The 21491-nt window shown below is 47.3% G+C and overlaps 1 protein-coding gene across 1 annotated transcript in view; it reads left to right on the forward strand.

The window, feature by feature from the left end:
- The first annotated feature begins 1173 nt into the window (after nucleotides 1-1173).
- The window catches only part of Manbal (mannosidase beta like), a 32955-nt gene continuing 12637 nt past the window's right edge, over nucleotides 1174-21491 (forward strand). Inside the window, exons 1-2 of the mRNA XM_051143671.1 lie at nucleotides 1174-1299; nucleotides 13828-14035. Coding sequence (XP_050999628.1) covers nucleotides 13886-14035 — 150 coding nt within the window. The 5' untranslated portion in view covers nucleotides 1174-1299; nucleotides 13828-13885. The remainder of the gene's footprint in view (nucleotides 1300-13827; nucleotides 14036-21491) is intronic.

Below are 21491 nucleotides of genomic sequence, written 5' to 3' on the forward strand. Positions count from 1 at the left end.
TGCTCTTAACCACTGGGCACCTCTCGGAGCCCCTAGTTGAAGGTTATAGCCTGACGTTGGGAGGAAGTCACAGCAGCTGGAGTGGAGTCTGGAGCAGTGTGCTTGAGGTTTCGTCCTCAGCATTGGAAAAGAAAAAGGAAAAGCAGAAATCCATCCACGCAATTGACTTGGGGCTGGGGATGGCTCAATGGGTGAGAGTGCTTGCTGGGCAAGCATTCAGATCTGAATTTGAATCTCAAATACCCAAAGTAAAAAGCCCTGTGTGTGGCCACGCGTACACCTTTGATTCCAGTGCCAAGGCAGGGTGGAGACAGGATCTCTGGGGCTTTCCCTATCTCAAGGGACTAAGGTGGAATAGAATGGGACACCTGATAGACTCCTCTGGCCTCACATGCATAGGTGCAAGCACAAGGTGTGCGTATGTGGTACACCCATATCCACTCACCCCAACACCCACTCACCCCACCACCCACTCACCCCACACACAATGAAAAGATTTAGGGATCGGGGCTCCGTCGGCTGACCTGGGCCTGGAGGATGAACTCTGGAGATAGTTTATCCATTTTGGCTGCCACGCTGAGTTAGCTGTTGGCTGGAGGCTTGGTAACTAACTGCCCATGTGAACCTCACTATGTGGGATTTCCCATGAGTGAGCGAGAGAGCAAAGAGGAAGTCACAATGTTTTTCTGACTTCATCTTGGAACTCAAGTTCTGTATTTCCCCAATATCCTATGGGTCACACTGGTCAGCGTGACAGGAGACTGTAAAAGGCTTGGCTATGAGGCACCAATAACATCATTGACTATTATGGAGGCTGGATACCACCCTCTGCCCACACTGGGCCGCCTTTCCGCAGTTGATCTGCCTTACTTATTCCAATTCTCTGTTATTAGCCTTCCAAACACTTATCGCATTATGGATTCCATATCCATTATGTGACTCCATGGGAGCACAGACGTTCAGTGGTCGCTTTTTAATTTATGATTTTTGTCTGAATTATAGCACGTGAATCCGTCCGTCCTCCCCCTTATATTGTAGGTTACTGGCTCAGACTTAGAACCAAGTTCTAAACAGTGTGGAGGCCGTCTGTCATGAAGGGGGAGAATTGCTCGAAGTTGGAGGCCAGTCGGCTACATCACGGCTTCAACTTGCAGTGTGCATTTAGGGAAGAGCAGGAGGGAGGATTGGGAACCCGTAGTCCCAGTAAAGCCGGCTGAGCGGAATCTTGCTGGGCTCTGGGCACATCGCTTCCGGGTCACAAGGAAGCACTTCCGGTGCGGCGGCACGGCGGTACAGGAGGTAAGTATTCAGGTGGCACGGGTCCCGCCGGAGCTTGTCGGGCGGGCGGGATGGGGGCGGCGCGGCGAGCCACAGCGGCTTCCCGGGGCTGCGGAGCAAAGTTACTTGGGATGAGCAGTCTGCGTTCCGAGGAGTCCCGGGCCGGAGCTAGGGTTCTTCAGGGCCAGGGCCCAAGCTGCCCTCCCAGGTGGAGCCCGGGTTTGGCATCTCGAGTGTGCCCAGTATTGCCATGTAACCTTGGGCATCTCGCATTTCCTCTCCTCGGTTTCCTCCTCCGCAAGAGGGGCGCATACGCCCGTGCAGAGGATGAAGAGGCCGTGGCTGTGAAAGGGCTTAGATGCCCAGTGTGTGCCTAATAGAAAACCTTGTAAGCGAAAGGAAAGGCGGGTGAATGCTGTAGCCTCCCACTGACCCGCGGTTTCAGTTACCTGTACCCTGAAAGCAGTAAGTGGAAGGCTCCAGAAACAAACAGCGCATGGCTTTTTAAAAATTCGTGTGTTTTGAGTAGCGTGTTGAAGAGCTCTGTAGCAAGATGCTTACCCAGAACGCTTTGAGACCCGTGTTCGATTCCCCGTTACTGCTCTGCCCAGCCCTGAGAAAGAGAGGAGCATGGTGAAGGTTTACCCCTTCGTACTCTGCACGTTCGTCCTCTGCTCAGCGCATCCCGGCTATGTTTGCTACCCGCTCATTAGTCACTTAGAACAGCGGGGTGTTCAAGTAACCCTTACAGACTCAGCACAAAAATAGTAAGTAATGCTAGCCTTTGGGGTTTGCTGAAGCGAAGCCAAAAAAGTGCTACTTGAAGTAAAAAGGTGCTTGAAATTAAGAAAAAAAGAAAGAAAAGAAATCCATAGGCAGAAGTTGCTAAAATCTTTGGTGAGGCGCTTTTGTTTGTTTGTTTTGTTTTTCAAGACAGGATTTCTCTGTATCCTTGGCTACCCTGGAACTTTTTCTGTAGACCAGGCTGACCTCCAATTCAGAGATCCACCTTCCTCTGCCTCCTGAGTGTTAGGATGAAAGGCGTGCACTACCACTGTCTGGCAAAGACAAAATCTAATATCTGTGGAAATTATGAAGAAAAAAAAAATTGTGTGCTGGTTGCGGTGTTGCGCCTCTGTAACTCCCGCATTTGAGACACGAGGCAGAAGGATGGCGAGTTTGAAGCTAGCCTGGGCCCAGTTGCCAGACCCTGTATGCCCAGCTCCTGAAGGCACTTTTGAAGTGCCAACAAGTAGGAAACTGGAAGGCGCAATGAAGCAGGGCTAGCAGTGTGGGCATTATCAAGTTTTGCCAATGTGTTTCAAATTCTACATGCTGCAAAGGACAGGATTGTGAGCTATGGTTCTGGGATGGGATGAAACAGTAAAGTCATCCATGTAATCCCAGATGGACTAACAAGACAACTCAGATTGACATGCCATTAAAAATATGTATTTGCGTCAGGTGTGGTGGTGCACACCTTTAATCTCAGTACTCGGGAGGCAGAGGCAAGCAGATCTCTGAGTTCGAGGCCAGCCTGGTCTACAAAGTGAGTCCAGGACAGCGAAGGCTACACAGAGAAACTCTGTCTGGAAAGATTTAAAGCTATATATGCATTTGTTCATTATTATGGTTTCTGTGTGCACTGCGGGGCTGGCCTGGAGCTTACTATATAGACCAGAGAGATCTGCCTGCCTCCCTAGTGATGGGACAGAAAGCATATGCCTCCAAACTTGGCAATTCTAATGTCTTTTCTAAAGTTTTTCTAATTAATTCATTCATTCATTTATTTATTATGTATACAGTGCTCTGCCTGCATGTACACCTGCAGGCCAGAAGAGGGCGTCAGATCACATTATAGGTGGTTGTGAGTCACCATGTGGTTGCTGGGAATTGAACTCAGGACCTCTGGAAGAGCAGTCAGTACCCTTAACCTCTGAGCCATCTCTCCAGCCCGAAAGGTTTTATTTACTTTATTTTATTTTTTTTCTTCTAAGACTTTTATTAAATGAAGTATTTAGGGTTAAAGTCTGGGCTCTAACAGTGCCAACAAGCTAGATTTGGCCACTGATCCTTAATATTTTAATCATTGAGACAACTAACAGTGAAGACCAGAGAAAGGAGATTTACCCACCAAGCCCACCTTGGGAAAAAGGAACAAGTGAAGTGATGCTCTGACTTGTAAGTCCCTCCCTGAGATACCGCCATGAGGGTTGGGCTTAAATAGAGGGGTAGAGGTATGCATAGCTAAGCAGTCTGGTCCGGGTGTGCCCTGCCTGTCACTGGTCCACCATTGCCCTCACTCCAGTCTAATAACTTGGTAAAAAACTATGTGAAATCTTCCCGGACAAATTTCTCTTCTGACTAGCACCAGGGCTTCATCCTTTCTCTTTGCCCAGCGCGCTTCCTAGGGAAGCACCTCCTCCCTTCACCAGCTGTGGTGCCGCGCGCCTGTAGTCCTAGTCCTAGGGCAGCGGGGGCAGTTCCAGCATAACCAGGGCTGCGATGGTGGTTACAGTACTTATTAAAAAACTTATTAACAAACAAACAAACAAACAAAAAACCAATTCCAGCTCTGGCAGATGCCCAACCACCATCCCCTGTGTTCCTGACACCCAGCCATCCCCATCATAATTGTGGGTTGAATGCCGCCCCCTCCGTGTGTTGTCAGAAGGTCAGAGGCAGCCTAATGCTGTATCACCACACCCACCACGTTTGATTTCACCATGCAGGCATGGTGTCATCCACTCATCACAACCTGAGTTTGATTCTCCAGACCCACATGTAGGAGAGAACTGACTGCTGAAAGTTGTCTCTTGGCTCCCACACTGGTTCCTCACCCACCAATAATAATAGATGTGATTCTTTTTTGTTCTTGTTTTTCTGTGACAGGGTTTTCTCTATGTAACCCTGGCTGTCCTGGATTCACTTTGTAGACCAGGCTGGCCTTGAACTCACCGCGATCCACCTGCCTCTGCCTCCCGAGTGCATTGCATGCAGTCCCTGTGACAGGCTGCTGCTTTTTTTTTTCTTTTTCTTTTTTTTAAGATACCAAGACAAAGTCCAGATTTAATGACTTGGTAAGAAAGAACAACTCTGTGGCATCTTATACTCTTAAAATGCCAGTAAATGGATCAGTAATTATATTTTGCAAGATGTTTGCACACCAGTCTCAGCTCAGCAACTACCAATTATGACTCCCCTATGGGAGTCTTTCTGTCAGACAAATTTCTTGCCCAGTTTTAAGCAGTTCCTGGGAATGTATAATGGTTGCTGTAAGGTGATATCTATGGACACTTTTATATTCCCCTGCCTCTTATGCTTTTGTTTTTTTGAGACAGGGTTTCTCTGTATAGCCTTGGCTGTCCTGGACTCACTTTGTAGACCAGGCTGGCCTGAAACTCACAGTGATCCATCTGCCTCTGCCTCCCGAGTGCTGGGATTAAAGGCATGTACCACCACACCTGGCCTATAATTTATTTTTATTTTATGTTCATTGGTATTTTGCCTGCATGTATGTCTGTGTGACGGTGTCAGAAGCCTTGGAACTGGAGTTACAGACAGGTGTGAGCTGCCATGTGGTTGCTGGGAATTGAACCAGATCCTCTGGAAGAACAGCCAGTGGCTCTTAACCACTGAGCCATCTCTCCAGCACTCCCTGCCTCTTTTTAGTTGAAGCCTCAGAACAGCTTTGGAAAATCCCCTCTTTAGGAGGCAGGAATCCCTGCCCAGAGTCTGTACAGCATTGGGGAACAGTTAAGAGATCCTGAAACCAATAGCAATTTTGGAATCTGCATTTTCAGAGTTAGTACTGGCTAAGTCTTGCAATCTCTACACGTGCCTGTAGTTATTTATCTCAAAATGTTGGTGGTTTAAAAGTATTTTAGGGGGCTGGAGAGATGGCTTAGAGGTTAAGAGTGCCACCTGCTCTTCCAAAGGTCCTGAGTTCAATTCCCAGCAATCACATGGTGGCTCACAACCATCTAATGTAGTCTGATGCCCTCTTATGGCCTGCAGGTGTCCATGCAGGAAGGACACTCTACACATAATAATAAATAAATAAATATTTTTTTAAAAAAGTATTTTAGGGGCTGGGGATGTAGCACAGGTGAAAGTGCTTCCCTAGCCTGCATGTTGGTCCATTTGGGTTCAATCCTTTGCGCTGCGTACGTGGCAATTGATGATTCATACTTGTAATTCCAGTGTTGGGGAGATAAAGTGGAGTGTCAGGAGTTCAGGGTCACCCCTTGATTCCCAGTGAGTTCAAGGCCAGCCTAGGATAGATGAGACCAGCTCAAAACACATTAAAAAAAAAAACAGGTATATGGCTATTTTGAGACCCTATTGAATTTCTAGACAGAGCATCTGCCATCATTAGTGAGCCAGTGTCAGTTCATCAACATACCCTGGAATCCCTGCCTTGTTTAGATTTCCAGGTTCTGCCTAAGGCCCTTCCTTTCTCCCCTATCCAGGATAGCCCAGTGCATCAGTCACGTGTCTCTGGAGGCTCCTCTTACTGGCCGAGACAGATTCCCTGCACATCCCTGCTGTAGACAGTTTTGAGGGTATTTTGCAGAAGGACCTCCCTGTTGAGATGTAGCTCTGTCTTGTGAGCCAACTCACAGCTTGGAGAGGGAAGGCCCTTAGAGGAGCCTGCTGTGCTAATGTGGTCCAGGGTCTCCTGGCTTCAGGGAGTAGTGAAGTAAAGCTGCTCCCTCTCCTGCCTTTCCACCCTACTCCTAGAAGAGGCTCACGTACAGCACACACTTGAGGTTGTGGATGTCTGTGGTCCACACACACAGGCAGAGTGCCTTCATAAATACTTGCAGTTCATGTGAGAGTGCGACTCTCCCTGGCATTGAATTACCCGGCCCTTTCCTTGTATCAGCTTTATTTTAGGCCTTGGCTTTCTTCTTCTTGTGTCCCAACTCCCTGGCAATGTGTGGTTTTGCCTTTTTGTTTGTTTTAAAGCACTTGCATGCTTTCTGCCCTAGGCTCATCCTGTTTATTTCTGCTTAGAAACTAGCCACTTCCATAAGGAGTCCTGGTTTCTTTTATGGAAAAATGGCCCAGAAACCAAGATCTGGACACAAGGTGTGCTCACTACCCCTGGAGCACTCCTGTTTCTGTGCTTTCTCAGTGGCCAGGGTGTGATATCTGGATATCTGGATACATGGCTATAAATGTTTGTGTATGTGTCTATAGCTAAGCACACTGTGCCGGTGTCCTGTGGTGACTGTTCCTTCTTTCTCCTATCTGGAAGCTCCTCCCACTGTAATAGATCTACTCTCCCATCTAGTCACTTCCAGTTAGTCCTAGCCCATGTGCCGTGTGGGAAACAGCTTTTTTTTTTGGTTGGTTTTTGAGACAAGGTTTCTCTATGTAGCCCTGACTGTCCTGGTCTCAGAAATCTGCCGGCCTCTACCCCTCTGCTCTCTGCCTCTCTGCCTCTGCTCCTCTCTGCCTCTCTGCCCCTCTGCCCTTCTGCCCCTCTGCCTCTGCCCCTCTGCCTCTCGGCCCCCTGCCCCTCTGCCTCTCTGCCTCTCTGTGTCTCTGCCTCTGGACTTCTGGGGTTAAAGCTGTGCACCATGCCCAGCCAGGGAAGCAGCTTTTGGCAGCTAGTGCGAGGTGCATATATGGCTCCTCCTTCAGCGTGTTTTAGTGAGCCTTTCATTTTCAGAGTCACTCATGCCAGGATCTCATTCTCACCACCTCCTCAGGGTGCTTAAGATGCATTCAGACTCAGAGTGGCGCCCTGCATTCCAGTCTGATCACCTAAAACCTTTTGTGTACATCCCAGTCTCCTCTCTCTGCTGTGGCTTCTTCAGTTCTGCCTTCGGTGCTTACTGCTGTCCATTTACAGGATTAAGATGAGCAGTTTCCCCCCAAGTATTTGAACTTCATTCATAACCTGCCCATCAGTCCTGTTGTTTTTCTTCAGAATATGTTGTAATCTGAAAATTATCACCTCAGTGGCTCCTACCTGCCATGAACACTTCTTGTGAGGGTCCTAATATTGTAACTGTTTCTGCTCTTGCCCCCTGGTCTGATCTCTACACAGGAGCCAGGGGTATTGTGTGATTTCTTTGCCAGGCACGAACAGTGGCTTTATTTTCCCCCAGAGTAGGAGCCAAAGCCCTTAGAATAATGGTCCACATGGCCCAGCTCACTCACCTCCCTGCTCACCTTGAAGCACATTCCAGTCTTGGGAACTTTGCCTTCACCATCCCTCTATTCTGGAATATTATAGCAGATTATGTTTTGTTTTGTTTTGGAGACAGGATTTCTCTTTGTAGCCTTGGCTGTCCTGGACTCAGTTTGTAGAGCAGGCTGGCCTCGAACATACAGATCCACCTGCATCTGCCTGAGTGCTGGGATTAAAGGAGTGCGCCACCACTGCCTGGCTATTCTAGCAGGTTAAATGGCACTCTTTCTTTCCTTTTTGGGGGTATACACGTACTGGGGAGTGAGTTTAGGAACTTGCTTTCTTGCCTTGGTAGAAATGTCGCTTTCTCAACCCTTCCCTGGCCATCCCACATAAAACAACATGTCATACCTCCTCCTTTGGGTTTTCATATGTGTGGCCCTGACCTCCATTGTATGTGCCTGTGAGGGCGCATTAGAATAGTCGCTCCATGACACACCAGAGGGGCCTGGCCCACAGAAATGCTCTACAAGTGCCTGACTTTCACCAGTGAAATTCGTTCCACAGGGCTGCAGTCACTCTGTTGATACAGTTGATTTTTTCTCTCAGGATTGCATTGCCAGGCCCCACCCCACTCAGTCACAGTGTTTATGTGCCTGTACACTGTCCTTTCAGTGACGTCCCATGGTGCCCATGCTCTACCACCAGCTCCCTTCCTGCTGGACACTTCCTGCCTCCAGCATTAGCAGTGGTGCTGCCAAGACTGCTTTTGTACCTGGAGCCCTTTTCTTTTTAATTATTTCCTTAATCTAAATTCTAGGAAGTAAGTTATTCAGACAAAGGATATCATCAATTATATGACTTTTATTATATGTTGGTCTAAAGGAAAAAAAAAAGCCTAACTATATTATGACTTTGGGCACATTTATTGATGGGCTCAAAATGACTTCAACTCTCTAAGAAGTCAAGAGATAAGCTATGGTGTAGTCAGGCTCTGTGTACCCCCAGCTTCCTGCTGCCTGGCCCTGCCTACCACATTACCCCTAAGCTTCATAGTAATGCTAAGTCTGAGTATCGATGCACTTGGTGGACTCCTCACAGGCTTGAGTATGCAGTGTGGTCAGGGGCACTAAGTTTATGAGGTGCCACTGAGGAGTGAGTTTTCTTCAGCCTTGGCACTAGGGCCAGTGCCCTAGAGAGCCTGTCAGTTCCTCCGCTGGAGCTGGGCTGGGCTGCCTTGGAATTCACTCCAGGGCCAGCTTAGGAGCTGCTCCAAGCAGCCTGCCTGCACGCTGAGCCTCGCACCTTGTACATGACCAAAGATGGTATCCTTGAGCACCGTGCCCCACCCGACTCACCGTAATTGGAACCAGCCAACTGGGCTCTTCCCAGAAGTCAGATCCTTGGGAGGAGGGAGATCTGCCAGCTCTGAGGATGAGGGGCAGTGAGTGAGGGGAGGCTCTTGCTTTGAAAGGCTTCTAGAATAGGCTGAACTGGTGTGAGAATGGCTATCTTCCTGGCCAAGCACATGACCTCCCAGAGTGACCATGTTGAAAGGGAAACAATAAACATTTGTGTAAGGCCTGCTCTGTTTAGATCCTGGGCCATCTTATGCTCCTTCAGCCAAGGAACAGCAGGGCCAGGGTGGAAGGAGGGCGTGTGGATGGCCTGTGGTGGTGGGGCTAGTCTGCAGGGTCATACAATATATGTTTAGCCAGTCATATTTATAGTAAGAAACAGGTAAGCCAGGCATGATGGTAGAGGCCTGAAATCTCAGCACATAGGAATCGAAGGCAGCAAAGTCAGGAGTTCAAGGCCAGCCTAGGCTACCTGAGAACCTGTGTCAAAAAAGTAAAATGGGAGTAAATAGGTAAATAAACAGAAAACAGAAAACAAAAAACCAAGTGAATTTTTGTTTTGAATTAAAATATAGCATAAAAGCTAGGTACAGTGGCACACTCCTGTAATCCCAGCACTTGGGGAGACAGAGGCAGGTGGATTGCTGTGAGTTCAAAGCCAGCCTGATCTACAAAGCGAGTTCAGGACAGAGAAACCCTGTCTCAAAAAACAATACACACACACACACACACACACACACCTACCTTTTTTGAGACAGTCTCATGTAGCCCAGGCTGACCTTGAACTCATGACTCTCCTACATCCAGTTCCCAAGTCCAGGAATTATAGATGTGCGCCTCTGACTGCAGCTCAAAATTTACCTGTCTTTCTCAGAGGGCGGGGGGTGTTATTGGTTTTTTGTTTTGTTTTGTTTTTCAGAGCTGAGGACTGAACCCAGGGCCTTGTGCTTGCCACTGAGCTAAATCCCCAACCCAGTTGTTTTGGTTTCTTGAGACAGGGTTTCTCTGTGTAGCCCTGGCTGTCCTAGACTTGATTTGTAGACCAGGCTGGCCTTGAACTCACAGAGATCTACCTGCCTCTACCTCCCGAGTGCTGGGATTAAAAGAATATACCTCCATGTGCAGCTAAAATTAACATTTCTAAGAATAAATTCAGTGTCATTAGCCACTTTGTGTCACTATTATCAGAACTTCCTGACCTTCTTCCCGCTCCTAGACACTAGACAGAAACTCTGCATCCCACCTAGATTGGTTTCTACAGCGACTGGGCCAGTCCATGCTCCTGGCAGCCGCTGGGGCTGTTTGTAGGAGAATCACCTCCATAGGCTCATTCCTGTCCCTGGAAGCTCGGTCCCCATCTGGCGAACTGTTTGAGAAGGATTTTGAGGTGTGGCCTCATTGGAGGAGGTGTGTCACTGTGAGGTCGACTCCGAGGTTTCAGAAGCTCACACAGGCCCAGTCTCTGCCTGCTACCTGTGGAGCAGGATGTAAAGCTCTCAGCTACTTCTGGAGTGCCATGCCTGTCTGCTTGCTGCCATGATGACGTTGGACTCACCCTCTGAAACTGTAAGCTAGCCCCAGTTAAATGCTTTTTTAAAAATAAGAATTGCCTTGGTCATGGTATCTTTTCTCAGCTATAGAACAATAACTAAGACAGCAGTGCACACAGCTTCCACGTTCTCACATTTTTACTGATGCTTGGTACCCACCTGTGCTTTGAGTGTGTGTGTGTGTGTGTGTGTGTGTGTGTGTGTGTGTGTGTGTGTGTGTGTGTGTGTGTGTGTGTCAGAGTAAGAGAGAGAGACAGAGACGGAGAGAGAACATGTGAGAGCTGGCTCTGGGATTCCACCATATCCATACTAGATTAAACTCAGGCCGTCAGGCTTGGCGTCAGGTGTCTGAACACTGAGCCGGATCACTGACCCCGCCCACCTGTTTTTGAGATTAAATCTTATTCTGGCTTTGAACTTGATGTTTTTATAGTGCAGGCCGGCCTTGAACTCACCTTCCAGCTGAGAACTGTGATTACAGACTTGATCTGACTGGTTTCCCCCCTTATTTACTTTGTTTTTAATACTTATTTTTAGGGGACAGGGGCACACTTGCTACAGCATGTATGTGATAGTTAAAACACAACTTTCAGGAGTATGTTCTCGCCTTCCTTCATGTGGTCCCAAGGATCAAATTCAGGCTATCAGGCTTGGTGACAAGTGCCGTAGCCAGCTGAGCCCTCTATGGCCCTTGCTTTGTGGCTTTTTTGTTTGGTTGCTTTGGTTTTCTCTGAGACAGGGTTTCTCTGTAGCCTTGTCTGTTCTAAAACTCACTATAGACTATGCTGACCTTGAGCTCACAAAGATCTGCCTGCCTCTGTCTCCCAGGTGCTGGGATTAAAGGCGTGAGTCACCACCACCTGGTTTATGGTTTATGGTTTGTTTTATTGTTGCCGGTGGAAGTTTTTTGTCTATTGCAATGCTAGACCTTTACTGTATGTATGAGTCACAAAAGTCTCCCTTCATTCTCTGGGCTGCCTTTCACTCTCTGAGAAATGCTCACTATGAACAAAAGACTTTGGTTTTTATGTGGAGTCTAATTGACGTTTTTCTTTGTTGCTTGGGCCTTTGATGTCACATCTGGGAACCATTGCCAAATCCAGTGTCACAGAGACTTCCCCCAAAGGCTTCTCCTAACAGTTTTATAATTTGGACTCTTAAATTTAGATCTTGGATGAGTTTGGATTAGTTTTTGTATAGGGTACAAGGGGACCATCCAGCTTCATTTATTTATTTATTTTTTTTGCATGTGGACACTGTTTCCTTGCACATTTGCTTAAAGGTTGTCCTCCTGTGTGTGTATTTGGAGCTCTTTGTTCTGTTGGTCTGTCTGTCTGTTCTCATGTCAGTAGTTTTGTTTTGACTACCTTAGTTTTCTAGTAAAATTTGGCATCATAAAATAAGTTCTCTAGCCTGGCGGTGGTGGTGCACGCCTTTAATCCCAGCACTCAGGAGGCAGAGGCAGGTGGATTGCTGGGGGTTCGAGGCCAGCCTGGTCTACAAAGTGAGTCCAGGACAGCCAAGGCTACACAGAGAAACCCTGCCTTGAAAAACCAAAAAAAGAATAGGGTTTTGAATAACAGTCATGGTGGGAAGATGGCAGCTTTATGGAGGGCTCAGGGCTGGAGATATGGCTCAGTGGCTGTGAGCACTGGCTGCTCTTCCAGAGGACCAGGGTTTGACTCCCAGAACCTACATGGCAGCTCACAACTGTTTGTAACGTTCTACTTCCAGGGGATCTGAACACAAACATGCATGCAGACAAAACACCAATGTCCATAAAATAAAAATAAGTAAATTATTATTTTTTTAATGGAATAGAGCTGGCCATGGTGGTGCATGCCTTTAGTCCCACACTCAGGGAGGCAGAAGCAGGCGGATTTCTGTGAGTTTGAGGCCAGCCTGGTCTACAGAGTGAGTTCCAGGATGGCCAGGGCTACACAGAGAAACTCTGTCTCGACATCCCTCCCCAACCCCCCCAAAAAGTGGAAGAGGGCTGGTGAGGCACGACTGGTCACCCTGTTACCTAGCTGCCAGTTTTCTTGTATGGTTTTCCTGTTATTCACTTTGTCTCTCCACTCAAACTTGTAGTTTAGGGCTGGGCATGGTGGTGCACACCTCTGCATGCCAGCATTTAGGAGACAGAGGCAGGAAAGCAAGCAGCTCTGTGAGTTCAAGGCCAGCCTGATCTAGATATCGAGTTCCAGGACAGGCAGGGCTACATAAAGAGACTCTATCTCAGAAAACAAAAAACAGAAAACAGAAAGTAAGTGAATAGATAAAATAACTGCAGCAAAAATAATTTCGAGCTTGTCACTTCCTGCTTTACTTTTCACTTGGTCGAAGCAAAAAGATCTGGGTCTTCCAAGGTTTGTTCATTCTCCCATTTCATCTCACCAGCTTCCAGTTTCCCCCCTGACCACTCCTTCCTGGCCGTGTGGGTCCCTCCCCCATCCTGGGGTCGCCACATTTGCTTTTCCTTCTGTCCAGAGTACTCTTCTCTCATTGCAAGTGTGAGCTGCCCTCCTTCTGCCCCGTGTTCTCATCTCTGTGTTTACTGAAGACCTGCCCCGTCCACAGAGGCCTTCCCTCCTGCCCATACAAGATCAAATGGTGCTCTTTCTTAACCAGCTCCCGGGCTCTCTCCCGGGACAGCATGGCTCCATGCTTCACTGCTTCCATTTGGAGCAGCGCTCTGAGAACAGGCATTTGTCTGTATCTCTTTTTTCAGTCTTTGGTATCCCTAAGTGTTATTTCACTAGGAGAATGAGCAAACAAGTTAAATCAGATACGTAGTCGCTGCACCTCAGTTGGAAGAGTGCTTGCTCAGCATCCGTGAGGCCCTGCGCTCCAGACCTAGCACTGTATAAGCGGGACTTAAAGATGCAAGCTGCTAAGTCCAGCTCTGGGAAGGCAGAAGCCAATACTCTTCCTGGATTAACAGCATGCTCCAGGCCCGCCCAGGGTGGATGAGACACTATCTCAGAAGCAAAACAAAACACAGAAATGTACGGGGCGCTATAAATACATTGGTTGGAGATATTTACATTTGGTTATCTATCTGTCTGTCTGTCTGTCTGTCTGTCTGTCTGTCTGTCTATCTGTCTGTCTGTCTATCTATCTATCTATCTATCTATCTATCTATCTATCTATCTAAGTGTTTTTTAGACAGGGCTTCTCTGTGTGTAGCCTTGGCTGTCCTAGAACTCACTCTGTAGAGCAGGCTGGCCTTGAACTCACAGAGATCCACCTGCCTCTGCCTCCCAAGTGTTGGGATTACAGGTGTGCGCCACCACACCCAGCTTTTATTGGCTTTATATCTGGAAAGCATCAAACATTTTAAAAGTTGAAGCGGTAATTCAGTCTGCATATGTTCTTTTATTAGATTCAAGAATTGTTTATGCTTCCCTGAAGTTGCTTCATGTTCTTGTGTGTGTGCTGTGCGTGTGGGAAGCCGTGCACATGTGGAAACCTGACATTCATTCTCTCCATTTAGAATTTGGTTCTGGAGGACGCTAACTCTCAAGAGAAGCCTGGCCGTGGTGACTTGAGCCATGGCCTCCGACCTGGACTTCTCACCTCCTGAGGTGCCCGAGCCCACCTTCCTGGAGAACGTGCTGCGGTACGGGCTCTTCCTGGGAGCCATCTTCCAGCTCATCTGTGTGCTGGCCATCATTGTGCCCATTCCCAAGCCCCATGAGTCGGTGAGTCCTTCCCTGGGGCCCCAGCTTCCCACCACACCCAAGACCATGGGGGACTGTGCTGGCCCTTATCACATTAGAATGGTCCCTGGAGGCCTAGCCGATGGAAGGGACACGTGGCTTCATTTGTTCAGGTCTTTCTTTATACTGATTTATTTTTTGAGGCAGATTCTTATTGTGTAACCTAGGGCTGGCTCCAAACTTGGTATCTCCATGGGTCCCGAATATTACGTTTCTATTAAGCTTTTTATTTTATTTTATTTTGAGACAGTCTAGCTGGCTTTAGACTTGAGGCAGCCTCCCTGCCTCAGCCTCCTGGGACCAGTGTGAGCCATCACACATGGCCTCTGTTAAGACTTTGATTAGCTCCTCCTATGTGCCAGACTGCTAAGAAATATGGCCTCTGCCTTCAGGGAGCTTCTTGTCTTTGGGAGGGATGCAGATATAAAACAGCACTAGTGATGCATGCTTATAGTCCCAGCACGTAGAGCAAGGCAGGAAGATAGTAAGTTCAAAGCCAGCCTGAGCTCTATAGTAAGATCCTATCTCCCAAAATTGGGAAAGAAAAGCAATAAATTTGCTTCCATGTGATGTGCAGGGTATACTCTGAGTGACTAACTAAGTGGAGGGACCCAATCATCCCCTGGGGTAGGGCTGGCCTGTCGCTGCTGTTGAGACAGAGAATGAGCAGCCTTCTGCCAGGTGAAGTGGGGGAGGCAGGAGGACAGCATTCCAGGGCAGAGCAAGTGCCTGCCAGGAGCATGAGCACTGAAGGACCAGGCTAGTCCAGGGAACTAGGAGATGACTGTGGCTGGGACACAGAGGGGACTGGGTGAGAGGTGCAACCAGGGCTGTGGACGTGGCCCAGAGGGCTTGAAGACAGTGACATGGTCACATTGGCTTTGGGTCTGACACTTACTCTGTGAATGTCTTTATTCTATCCCACCCCTTTTTTTCACCCGTTCTTGTGCACTGCCCCCATTTTCTTCTGACATTGATTTGTTGGAGAAAACAAGTCCATCCTCTGTGATCTGCTCACTCCAGGATTTGGCTGATTGCTTTTCTACGTAGCCACTGTTCCCACAGGAAGTTCCATATAGGCACCTGAGGCCATTCAGTTATTTGTCATGGCTGGCTATGGCATTGCTGTTTTTACAGTTGTGATTGGTGTCAGCAGGATCATGTGCTCTGAGAGGCATTGTAAGTTCAAGTGGTCTTCCCTGACCCCGAAGACTTTTTCCTAAGTGGCTGCAGCATCCACTGCTGGTCACTGCTGGGATTCATTAGTCCCCTCAGTATTGCCAGGTGTAACTGTTCAGTGGGGACCTTTGTTTTCGTTTTTGTTTTTTAAGATTTATTTATTATATATACAGTATTCTGCCTGCATGTACACCTGCAGGCCAGAAAAGGGCATTAGATCACATTATAGATGGTTGTGAGCCACCATGTGGCTTCTGGGAATTGAACTCAGGACCTCTGGAAGAGCAGACAGTGCTCTTAACTGCTGAGCCATCTCTCCAGCGCCCCAGTGAGGACCTTTAGTGTTGCTAGCCTATGTGTTTTGAATATTTTGCCTGCATGTGTGTATATTGTTATATAGAACTTAAATCTAAGCCAGGTGTGGTGGCGCACGCCTTTAATCCCAGCACTCAGGAGGCAGAGACAGGTGTATCACTGTGAGTTCGAGGCCAGCCTGGTCTACAAAGTGAGTCCAGGGCAGCCAAGGCTACACTGAGAGACCCTGTTTCAAAAAACAAAAACAAAACATAAATCCCAAATCATTCAGTGACTGATTTGCCAATGAAGACTCAGGAGCCAGATGCTGGAGTGAAAACCCTGCTAGCTCAGAGAGGCAGAGAAAGCACCAGCTGACCGTCCTCCTCAGCTCGCCTCTCAGAGGGAAAAGCCCAAGAAGCTCACTAGCTCAGCTGACAGCCCAGGAGGAAAAGGCTGAAAAAAAAATCCAAGGCCAAAGGCTTGCTAGCTCAAAAAAGCTCGAAAGCCCACTTCTTCTTATCCATGCTGCCTTAAATACCCTTCAAACTCAAAGTCCCTCCTACTCTATAATCCTTGTCAGCTGCCTTCTTGCTCCACCTCTTGACATAGGGTTAACTTTATTAAATCCTGTGTAGAGAAAGCTCTAGGATTAAAGGTGTGTGCTAGGGCTGAACCACACCACAATTACCTGTTTACAATAAACAGAACGTTCTTGGATTAAAGGTGTGTGCTAAAAAAATAATAATAATAAAATAAAATAAATAAATAAAAATAAAGGTGGGTACTAGGGCTAAAACACACCAAACAAGAGACAGGGTTTTACAGTTCACAGTCTCAGGGTTCACAATGAGACCAAATATCCTGCAGCCTGTGTATATGAATATGTATATGCCTGTTGGACCCCTGTTGTCTCCCAACCATCTGTGATTGTTGTGAGCCACCTTGTGGGCTCTAGGATTTGAAGGTCCTCTGTAAGAGCAACAAGTACTCTTAACTGCTCAGCCATCTCTCCAGTACCCTGTTATAATTTCTAAATTGCATTTATTTATTTGTTTGTTTTTGGGGACAAAGGTCAGCTTTTGGGAGTTGGTTCTCTCCTTCCACTATGTGGGTTCCAGGGATAGAACTCAGCTTGCCAGTCTTGGTAGCAGACACCTTTACCCTGTGAGCCACCCCACAGACTTGGGTTTGTTTATTAGTTTTATTACTTGAGACAGGGTCTTCCTTTGAAACCCAAACTGTCTTTGAACCCACTCTTCTTTCACCTCAGCCCCCCAAACACTATGATAACAAATGTGTGCCAGAGCACCCAGCCACAATAAGGCTTTTCTTTCTTCTCTTTCTTTCTTTCTTTCTTTCTTTCTTTCTTTCTTTCTTTTCTTTCTTTTCTTCTTTCTTTCTTTCTTTCTTTTCTTTCTTTCTTTCTTTCTTTCTTTCTTTCTTTAATTTTTTCCTCAAGACAGGGTTTCTCTGTGTAGCCTTGGCTCTCCTAGACTCACTTTGTAGACCAGGCTGGCCTCAAACTCACAGAGATCCACCTGTTTCTGCTGGGATTAAAGGCGTGTGCCCCCACGCCCCTCTGGCTTTTCTTTTTTTAAAGATTTATTTATTCAATATTACGTATGCAGCGCTCTCCCTGCATGTACACCTGCAGGCCAGAAGAGGGCATCATATCTCATAGATGGTTGTGAGCCACCATGTGAGTGCTGGGAATTAAACTCAGGACCTCTGGAAGAGCGGTCAGTGCTTTTAAACTATTAGCCACCTCTCCAGCCCCCCACCAATAAGGTTTTTAAAAAAGAAGTTGCAGGCCCAGTGTGGTGGCGCACACTTTGGAGGCAGAGGTAGGTAGATTGCTGTGATTCGAGGCCAGCCTGGCCTACAAAGAGGGTCCTGATCAACCGAGGCCACACAGAGAAACGCTGTGTGCGTGGGGGGAGTTGCAGCAGGTACAATGGCTAACACACATAATTGCAGCATGCAGGAAGCTAAACAGGAAGATTGCTGTAGGTTGGAGGGCAGTGTAGACTCTCGAAAATTGTAGGCCAGTTTGAGCTGCATACTGAGACCTTATCTCAGTAGAAAGAATTGGAGTTCATACAGATATTTAGAACTCAAACTGAAGACGCCAGTGTTTTTATTTTGAGCTTACAATTGTAAACTCCTAAAACATTTTTTTACACTTATTTATTTTGCATGTGAATGCACATGTGCTTGCTGTATGTGGAGGTCAGAGGACAACCTTCAAAAGTTGGCTTTTTCCTTCCACCGTGAAGGTCCCTGGGACTGAACCCAGGTTGCCAAGCTTGGTTCCAAGTGCTTTACCCACTGAGCCATCTAGCCAGTTCTAAATGTACATCTTTGGTTTATACTGGCGGTCTTATTTCCTAGCAGATTAGCATCATGGCTACTTTGTTCTGTTCTGTTGTGTTGGAGGTCAGCCAAGGCCAACTTAGGGTCCGTGATGAGTTAGGAGGCCTCACAGCTGTGGTTACACAGTGTGAGGATATAGAGGAGGTCTGGGATAAAGGCGGAAATCAACTGACCCCGTCCAAAAGTACCCAGACCGGAGCCACACACACGTGTCCAACTCTAGCAGCAAGGAGCTGATAGATCATGAAGCATTGTCCAGCAAGGCACTCCTTAGAGTGTCCTCTGGCCAGGATGAGTTTGCATTGGGTTGTTTTGTTTGAGGCAGTCTCATGTAGCAGAGGTTGCCCTTAAATTCCTGCTCTTCCTGCCTCTATATCCCTAATGATGGGATTTCAGTCCTTCACTGCCACACCTGGTTTTTAGGGCATCACATGCTGAGACGCAAGCATCCTACCCATGAGCTATAGCCCCAGCCCACAGGCTTTGTATTGGGACTGCTCACATAAGTGCTGTCTACCAACTGTATACCCAAACTTCAGCCTTCCAGAAAAGCAGGTGTCCAGCATGAACCCAGGGGCTTGATGGGCAGGGCACGGTGCACTCTCACCAACTGTGGGAGCTGGGGGGGCTGTTAGAGATCCCAGTGCCAGTGCCGGCAGGGACCAGCCATGCCAGCAGCTTCTGGAAAGACGGCGGCTGTGCTTTACATGACTGTTCTACACACCTACAGTGTCTGACGTGCAGTATGAGCCTGAGAATCAGATGGAAACGTGAGGGTTTGTTTTGGCCTCAGGCTGTGTTCCTGCAGGGTGACTGCAGTTGAGCACGGCGCTCTCAGCCTGTTCTCTGTGTGGACTCCACTCTGGAAGACATTAGGCACATTTGCTAAAGCCTGTTTTTAATTTCTAGCATTTTTTTTTCCTTTTAGTTTAATTTGTTTTTGAAATCTTATAAAATGTTTATATATAACATTTCAAACTATATAGTAAGTTACACTCATAGAAGTTTCCTTTAATCTCATTGTGCCCCCGCCCCTCTTCCTCCCAGAGTGAGCCACTTTTATTACTATGATTCATCTTTATCATTTTGATTCATTGTTGTTTTTTAAACCAATAAATGCTTATGTGTTGTCTGCATATGAACATGCGTGCATTTGCAGTCCTTCCTCTGAGGGGCTGGGCTGGTACATAGTTATAAACATGCCTTCTTTTTATTTTTCTTCCCCTCTCCCCGCTACATGTCACTATGCAGCCCTGGCTGGCCAGAACCCACTGTGCATGTAGACCAGGCTGGCCTCACCCTCACAGAGACCCGCCTGTGTCTGTCTCCTGAGTGCTGGGATTGAAGGCATGTGTCCCACAGCTGGCTGTTCCCTAACTGCAGGGTGCAATCTGGAGACTGTACGTCCTGGGGCTTGTTGTGTTGTGTTCTGATGGGTACTGCTGCAGTAGAAAACCAAGTCAAGGGAGCAGGTGCGCGTGGGCCAGCAGAAAGAGCCTACCAGCTCTTAAGTTTTAAAAAGATGCCTTTAAGGGGCTGGAGAAATGGCTCTGTGTAAATGCCCTTGGTGCTTTTCCAAAGGACCCAGGTTCAGTTTCTGGGACATAGCTCACACGTGTATGTAACTCTAGTTCCAGGGCTTCTGCTTTCCTCACACAGACATACACGCAGGCAGAACATCAATAAACACAAAATAAAAATAAATTACGTATTTTAAAAGGTTCCTTAAAGGCATCTGGGTGGTCGCTCTGTCAAGTCAACAGGTGGGTTTGCATGTCTGTAGGGAAGGAGGCTGTGGCAAAAGGTGACTAACATCAGGGCATGTGCAGGATGACACTGAAGCCATGTGAGAGGATGGACTCTCCCAGAGAGACACTGAAGTGAGATGAAGAAGGCTAAGAGCTGATCTTATGGCACACACCTGTAATGAGCAAGTTTGGGGCTAGCCTAGGCTACACAGTAAGTTCAGGGCCAATTTGGGCTACATAGACACTGTCTGAAGTAGGTATGGGGATGGCTGAGTGAGTAATGTTCTTGCTGTGCAACATGAGGACCTACATCTGGGTCCTTAGCATCTGCATGTTAAGTGTGTGTGACCCCAGCACTGGGGTGGGTGAGAAAGGCAGAGTTAGGGCTTGTTTGCTGCCAACCTAGCTGAAAAATAGCAAGGCCCAGATGGGCTGCCTTCTTCTAGTCTCCGTACATGCACGTGGATGCATGCGCACGAGACAAAGGACAGAGCTTTGAGGGCCTCTAGCGTGGACAGGCTGTGGCCTCTGCTGGTTTTGTCAGTTGTGTACGCTAGTTTTTGTTTTTGTTTTCTTTCTTTCTTTTTTATTTTTATTTTTTAAGACAAGGTTTCTCTGTGTAGCCTTGGCTGTCCTGGACCCGCTTTGTAGACCCATTGTCACATTACACTTTAAGAACAAAATCTTTTAGGGAGCAGTGGCACAGGCCTGTAATCCCAGCACTCGGGAGGCAGAGGCCGGCGAATCTCTGTGAGTTTGAGACCAGCCTGGTCTACAAAGCAAGTTCAGGACAGCCAAGGCTACACAGAGAAACCCTGTCTCTAATTAATTAATTACTTTTAAGAAGGAACACCATCCCTAGCCCCAGGTCTCAGCCAGGACATGTTGCTGGGTGTTTTAAGTGACAAACTTTTACTGTCACTAGCTGCTGCTGCTGAAGCTGTTCTGGGTCTCCAGAGACAGGGCCTGAGGGGGCGGAATAACTGTTTTATTTGGATAGCTAGGAAGGGAAGCCATGTTCCGCCCATTGTTCTTAACCCTTTGAAGTGAGCAGAAGTCTGGGTCTATCCCACAGGCTTGCAGGGAAGGGCCACAGCTGGCTAAGGCCATTCAAGGCAAGGAGTTGACAAAGGGTTCAGAAATAAGCACCTCAAATCAACTGAAAGTTGTTCTCTGACCTCACTGTGACATGCTCCCCAAATGTTTTATATATATATATATATATATTACATGTCTCCTAAAAAACAAACAGGCAAAAATAATATATGTATCTGTGTATATTATATATATGCATGTACTTTAACAATTATGTTTTTAAAAAGTACATGCCTCCTAACTCACCCAGCAAGCAGGAAATTTTAACTTACCTGATCTTTTAAAATATAAATACATATTTAAAAAAAAAAAAATATATATATATATATATATATATTGTAGTTCAGAGGGCAGGGAGCACAGGGGAGATGTCTTCCTAGCTGAAGTTTACTCTATCTCTGTTTTGTTTTATTTTGCTGAAACAAGATTTCACACTGTAGCCTATGCTGGCCTCAAACAGAGAATAATAGCCTTCCTGCCTCGGTTTCCCAAGTGCTAGAATTACAGGCATGTGCTGCCACACAGGACTGCGTTAGCTGCCTCGTAAGCATGTATATATGTGTGGAGGTCAGTGGGCAACTTGCAGAGATCAGTTCCACCCGTGGATTCTGGGGCTCAAGCTCAGGTCAGCAGGCTTGGTGGCAAGTCCTTTTACCTACCGAGCCAGCTCACCGACTCCCGTTTTGGCTGACCTGGAACTCACTATGTAGACCAGACTGTCCTCAAACTCATAGAGATCTGCCCAC

The sequence above is a fragment of the Acomys russatus genome, chromosome 4, assembly GCF_903995435.1.
Source record: "Acomys russatus chromosome 4, mAcoRus1.1, whole genome shotgun sequence".
NCBI lineage: Eukaryota > Metazoa > Chordata > Mammalia > Rodentia > Muridae > Acomys > Acomys russatus.